This window comes from Struthio camelus, chromosome 3 (assembly GCF_040807025.1).
Source record: "Struthio camelus isolate bStrCam1 chromosome 3, bStrCam1.hap1, whole genome shotgun sequence".
In the NCBI taxonomy this organism is placed as follows: Eukaryota; Metazoa; Chordata; class Aves; order Struthioniformes; family Struthionidae; genus Struthio; species Struthio camelus.
The window spans coordinates 91,503,299-91,509,521 of NC_090944.1; the positions used below are offsets into that span (position 1 = coordinate 91,503,299).

Below are 6,223 nucleotides of genomic sequence, written 5' to 3' on the forward strand. Positions count from 1 at the left end.
CGGGGCCGCGGCAGCCCAACGGCCCGCGGGTAACGGCGCGGCGGCAAGAGCAGGGCCGCGCTGCGCTCCGCCCTCGCCCTCGCCCTCCCCCCGGGGCCGCTGGCGGCGTGGCGAGAGGCAGGGAACTCACCGAGCAGAGAGGGAGCCGCTCCTCCGCCCCACCGGGGAAAACAGCCCCGGGGAGCTGCCTGCCGCCACTACGGCCAGGTTCCTCCTGCCGCCCGGCCGGGAGAGGGGGCTGGCGGCGGCGCTGCCGAGGTTCCTGCGGGCCGACCCGCCGGGGGTCCGCGGCGAGGCGGGAGCCGAAGGGAACATGGCCGGGGACAGAGGCGAGCGGCGCCGGCCGTGCGGCAGATGGGCTCGGGCTGGGCGCCGGCTTTCTGCGTCACTGTCGAACGCGCCCGTCGCGGGAAGCAGAGGGGAGGAGCAGGGCGCGCGGCAGGCTGGTCCGTGCGGGCCAGCGGCGGAGACCCCGCGCCGGCCGGGTGCGGGGCGGGCCCTCTGGCGGCGGCCGTTGGCGGCGGCCGTTGGCGGCGGCCGTTGGCGGCGGCCGTTGGCGGCGGCCGTTGGCGGCGGCCGTTGGCGGCGGCCGTTGGCGGCGGCCGTTGGCGGCGGCCGTTGGCGGCGGCCGCTTCGCTCTGCCGAGTACGACCCAGAAGAAGGAAACTGTCCCCACAAGTGCGCTGAAATTCTTAAAATGCGCAAGTGTTAACGCATCCAATTTCTGTCTTAACCCACATCAGTCCTTCTTCGGCGCCTCCAAAAGTAATAGTTTAATCGGGGGAGAGCAGAGTTGCACAGCTTCGGGCCAGTTAAAATGGCGGTGAGCTTCAGAGAACGATTATCCGATCCTGCTCTCTTTCAGAGCACAAGAATTGGAACGGTCACTTTTCTCCTCCAGCAGTGTAGGCAGTCAGCTGTGCCAGATGTTCATACGGAAAAATGCAGGTCCTGGATCCTGCCGAAGAAGGCTGGATGCGTTCAGTCCTTCAGGCTGCTCCCAGTGGCATTCAAAAGACTTGATTTGGAACCCAAGGAAAGCATATCTGCTACCGATCAACTCGCTAATAGAAAAAGAAAGGTAACATTGAAAGGTAACTATTGAAAGACCATTTCAAACTGCTCTTTTGCACTTTTGGAAGGACGTGTTTCCCAGCAATACGGTTGCCTGATGTTGAAAATACCCTGTGCTGTAACCTGTGCTTATTCCAAAGTTCAAATTTAAAAAAAAATAAAATTGTAATTTCCCCCAAAGAAAACATAGCGCATGAAAATTTTAGTATGTTTCACTTCTATGGTAACTAACAATCATGCACTACAGAAAATATTTACTATTACAGAATTTATTCTGTTAAATGGGAGTTAAATTTTCTCACTGAAGTTAAACATTCAACTTCATTTTTTGTATGAAAAACACAGTTTCCAGAAAGTACATATGTATCATCGACTGTAGGGGAAGAATTTGAGTTATGTCATTGTCAATGCAGGTAATTAGTTGAGATAAAACTAACCAAAAATAGAACAGTCCATAACTCCCCACAATTTTCCCAAAACACGTTCTTTGATTAAAAAACAGCTTATGGCAATACAGACAGTGGTCCAATATGACTGAAACCGAAGAGCAGAGAAACAAATTTGAGATGCATCATCTGGCAGTACTGAAGAATGAAACTTCTGTCTGAATGTTTCAGTGCTTTGCCTTTTAATTTCACCTGGTGTCCCGTTGTTTTGGTTTTATTGGAAAGGCAAAATACAAACATTTAGTGGAACTTCAGTATAACGTTACATTCACGTTGTATCTTTCTGTATAGCCTTCTCTATTTTGCTGCATGCAGTGATGCTGAACTGTCATGTTACTGGTGTTTCATGGAGAAAAAAATAAAACCAGAAAATGCATACACAAGCAAGTGGAGAAAAATCTGAGTAAAACTCAAGCTGCCATCGAGATCTCCCAACCCCCACCAACAGTCAGAGTCAAAGTCTTTTAAAAAGTGATAGCTCCCCAAAACATCTCATTTCAAAAATATTTAAGATAATACAGCGTAAGCAGTTTTTTGCTGATTGAATTCTGACTCGGTATTTACTCAGTGAATTGTGTTTCCTTTTGCTGTCCCAGACCTGTTTTAGAGCTCCATCTTCAGGACAGAGGAGGACAATTCAATCTTTTAAATAGGAAATCTAGCTAATGCTAATTGTACCGTACTAGTAGGACTGGCTAGAGACTTAACCAGTCCTTGAACAAGGACTTGCATAGTACTTGTTTTTCACATGAAAAACTGAATGTCCCGGAGGCAATTTTGACAATAGTGACCTAGTCAGGATTTGAACTAAAAGAATGGAAATAGGAGACTTGTACTAGACCACGTCTTCAAAGTGTACAAGAATATTAATACTTTTGTACTTCTATTTTTGATTGATCAATGGATTGAAAACCAGTGTAGAAAATGTTCCATAGCTACGCTAGCCCCAAACAGTCACCTATCTATTTAGAAAGAAATTAGTTTGAAAGGGTAGCAGCAGCCAGACCACACCATCTGCAGAGCGAACAACATTCCCATGAATTGATGGTTTGTATGAAACAAACTTAACTTAATGTGCCTTATGGGACGATACAGAGGTTTACACAAAGATGCATATGAAAGATCAGTAACATTTTTTTTTCAAAAGCTAGGAAATATAATGTCTTACACATCAACATAGAGTTCCTTAATAGGTCAGCACAATACTCTGTTGGTTCTTTGCATCATCAGTTTAAGACCTCTTAAGCAATTTGCATCAATTGCCCCAATTCAAGACCCCTGAAATTGTTGAGCAGTGGAAAGTCTGTGAAGACAAAATTGCTTAAGACTTTAGAGAGGATATGCACTTCTAGAAATTCACTTCTATTACTCCCCTAAATGGAATCCACTCCCTTTTCAAAGATTAAAATACTGACAGAGACTATATCAAAAAATTAAAACAAAAAGTTGCAGTAACTGTTTGAAACCTGACTTGAATAAATTAGCACTTTCACAGAGATGCTCACGTTTCTAGTGAATGATGAGTGACAATGCTTTGATCAGTACTGTCTTTAAGTATTAAAATAATAAATAGTTTAATAAGTAAATTAAGTAATAAAATAACTTAAGGCACAATTTATTTTCAGTGTCTTACTTCCTTCAGGAAAACATTTATGCTCCCAGGAGTTACAAAACAAATAAATTAGGAACACAGCGAAGGGATAAAGTGCATATTGAGAGTTGGCCTGTCACTAAGACTGCAAGTACTCAACCCTAAGCAGTATATTCCACTTAGTAAAGTTGTTTTGAAAGCACTTAGATACAGTATTTGAGCCCTGAAAATCATTACTGGCTAGCAAAATTAAAAAAAAGAAACAGTTCTGGCCCCCAGGCAAGGATGAAAATAGGCCCCATTAATAAATACATGACTTTGAAACAATGCCTACGTTAGGTATCCCCTAAAATAAGGCCACTAGCAATAGAAACTGACATTTAAAAAAAATCACATATGTATATATGTGTAAAAATAGTTACATTTATTTTTAAACAACCGGGAAATCATCTTTTCTACTTATCTATACAGAGAAGATGCGTTTAGCCCAAGTTAGAACAGCAGTGCACATGGTACAAAAGAGAGATGGTTTTATATTATGTGTTGCACACTAGGGCTAAAAGGACACTAAACTACCATTTGGGAAGAAGGTCTGGTCTTTCTTTCAGGAAATGTGGGATAAACTTAATCTGACTTAGTAAATTGCATTCACTTGTGACTGAAAGCATTTTCTGCACCTTTTGGCCTCTGGAATACAGTAGGAGTAACACAGCTGTGTTTTGAGCCTGCTGACACTATCCTTCATGGAACTGAGCCTGTTCCTACTTACAGTAGCTCCATCAAAAGAAAACAGCAAAGAGCAAAGCAGAGACAAGATTTTGAGTTCAAGCAGTGACCACTACATCATCAGTTTCAAGAATTTTTTTTAAAGCTGACCTATGCCCTTTTCAAGTCTTCTTTATACATCACAGAGAAACTCTACCATTTTTCACCAAATGTCTTATCTACTTGGTACTTGTTAGGATACCCATTTTAAAATATTAGTACTAAAATGGACTGTGTACATCAGAGTGAAGAGTGTTTAGAGTATCCTGCCAAATCATACCGCAGCTGGCGATATTTCACTATGTGCTAACTGTGTCAGCAGATTTCAGTGTTGCAATTACAGCCCCATTAGAAGAGCTTTTCAAGCGAGTTCAGAAGTTAAAGTGTCTGGCAAAATAATCTCCTATCCATGCACTAGACTAGTAAGCAGCTGTTGACATTTAGATAACTGGAGAAGTTCTTTTTAAGAACAGATGAGGAATAACAGTTTAAAGTTAAAGAACTCTCCAACTAGTTTTCTCCATAGCTTTTGTTTTCTGCCAAATCCTGATAGAGCACTGAACTCTGTTCCAAAGAGCCTTGCCTCTCAGGATCTGGCTTTTGATGGAGAATTTGAAGCTTGGGCAATTTAGTTTCGCGTTACTTGTTTCAGGTGAACTACTATCAAGGGCGTTTTCCTGTTGTGTAACATTTTATAACAGTATGTTCTTTCAGGCTTTTTAACAGAACTTCAGACTAAGTAACACTGTATACACAGCATAGCTGTTGGGTTCGAAATTTCAACTTTCAGGAGAGGAAACTATTTTTGGAAGGTCAAACCTCTTATTAACAGTACAAGTATAGCACAAAGTAACAAATGTTTTGCATCTAAGTCTTCATCTATGACACGCAGTGTTACTAAAAACTGAAGAAGTCAACACTGGAAAATACAGTTAGGGAGTATAATAAAGTTTGTTTTATAGTGCTTTTTGGTATACCAGTCCCAGGTATTAACTCAATTAGTTAAGACTTTTATACGTTGTGTGGCTCCTTTTCCCCTTATGGACCACACTGCACAAGGCAGAAGCGTGAAATAAAGCGGCCCTGAGCAAAGTATGCCTATCAGGATTGTCAGATAGGCACCAACAGCTTCAGCCTTGAACAGGCGGCCATTAAACTCTTGTAACAAAACAGAATACAGTAATTTCTCTCCTTCGAGATACTGTCTCTTTAATACTCTGGCAAAAGGATCAAATTTCCCCGTGAAGCTCAACTAATGGGGCTCCCACAGTTCCCCATGCAACGATGCAGAAGGCTGACTTGCACTGCTGTGGAGGTAGACAGCATACCATGTGCACACAAAGGCCATATCGCATACGTTGTACATATGTAAGCCACAGATCTGGTGCTGCCCAGAAAAGCTTACAGATTATAAGAGCCTTTGTCTTCTCACCTTGTTGAGATCTGTGCTTTGTTGCAAAGACTATTTTGAGTGGTTCTAAGCTGAATAAAGTCTGCTATTCAACATATCTGTCATGATAGACATTCACCTTTCTGAGGACTGGAGTTGGCTTGACTGCAGCACCTGCCAGAAGAACTAATGAACAAATAACATTCAATCAGTTTAGCTGCAAACAGTTCTTGTAACCTCAGTGTTTAAAATCATAAATAAAGGGGCTCATTGCATTTCACATAAGGGATTACCTCTGAGTAAGGTTCAAGCCTCTCTAAATATACAACAGTCAATAGGAATAATTAGTCAACACTGAAATGAAGTATTGGTCAGTCATATTTTTGACATATCTTTAATACAATCACTGCTGCTGGTAAGATTTTAATGAAATAGATCACAAGATAAATTTGAATCTGCACATAATTTTATTTTCATTCAATAGCACAGGGATCATTTTTGTGTTTGCACTATGTTCCACATGGTGCCTTTAATAGCATGTAGGAGAAACATTTTAAGTTTGCCCTGCCCACCTATTGCCAACAGACTTTTTTCAGCAACAGGTACCTTGTGGAGTTTTAAATCTTCAAAAAGGATAAAGAGAGATTCTGTTGAAGAGACTTTTTAATTTACAAACATGGAGCCTGCTCTTTACTGCCAACCATTCCCTCCTACAGTTATTCAATTTAATGTGATATTATTTCACCAGTTGTCCTTGAGAAGGTGAGATAAGGTAGTTGGGAAAAACCTGGGACTTCTATGAATACACCTTTAAATAACAGTGAAAACACACTGACAGATGCCTTACAAGAAAGGAAAAAAACATAGATAGACAAGAACATATTCCTTTGGAGATCATCTTGGGAGGAGAGTGAAAAAACAACTGGCAGAATAGATAAGGGAAGAAAAATGCACACA

General features: G+C 42.0%; 1 protein-coding gene across 2 annotated transcripts in view; it reads right to left on the reverse strand.

Moving 5' to 3' along the window:
- NUP133 (nucleoporin 133) overlaps positions 1-459 on the reverse strand; it is a 40,847-nt gene extending 40,388 nt beyond the window's left edge. The window contains exon 1 of one of the 2 annotated variants that reach the window (XM_068939042.1): positions 131-459. In XM_068939042.1, coding sequence (XP_068795143.1) covers positions 131-315 — 185 coding nt within the window. In that variant the 5' untranslated portion in view covers positions 316-459. The remainder of the gene's footprint in view (positions 1-130) is intronic. The other variant, XM_068939041.1, reaches the window with a different exon arrangement.
- Positions 460-6,223: the final 5,764 nt, after the last annotated feature.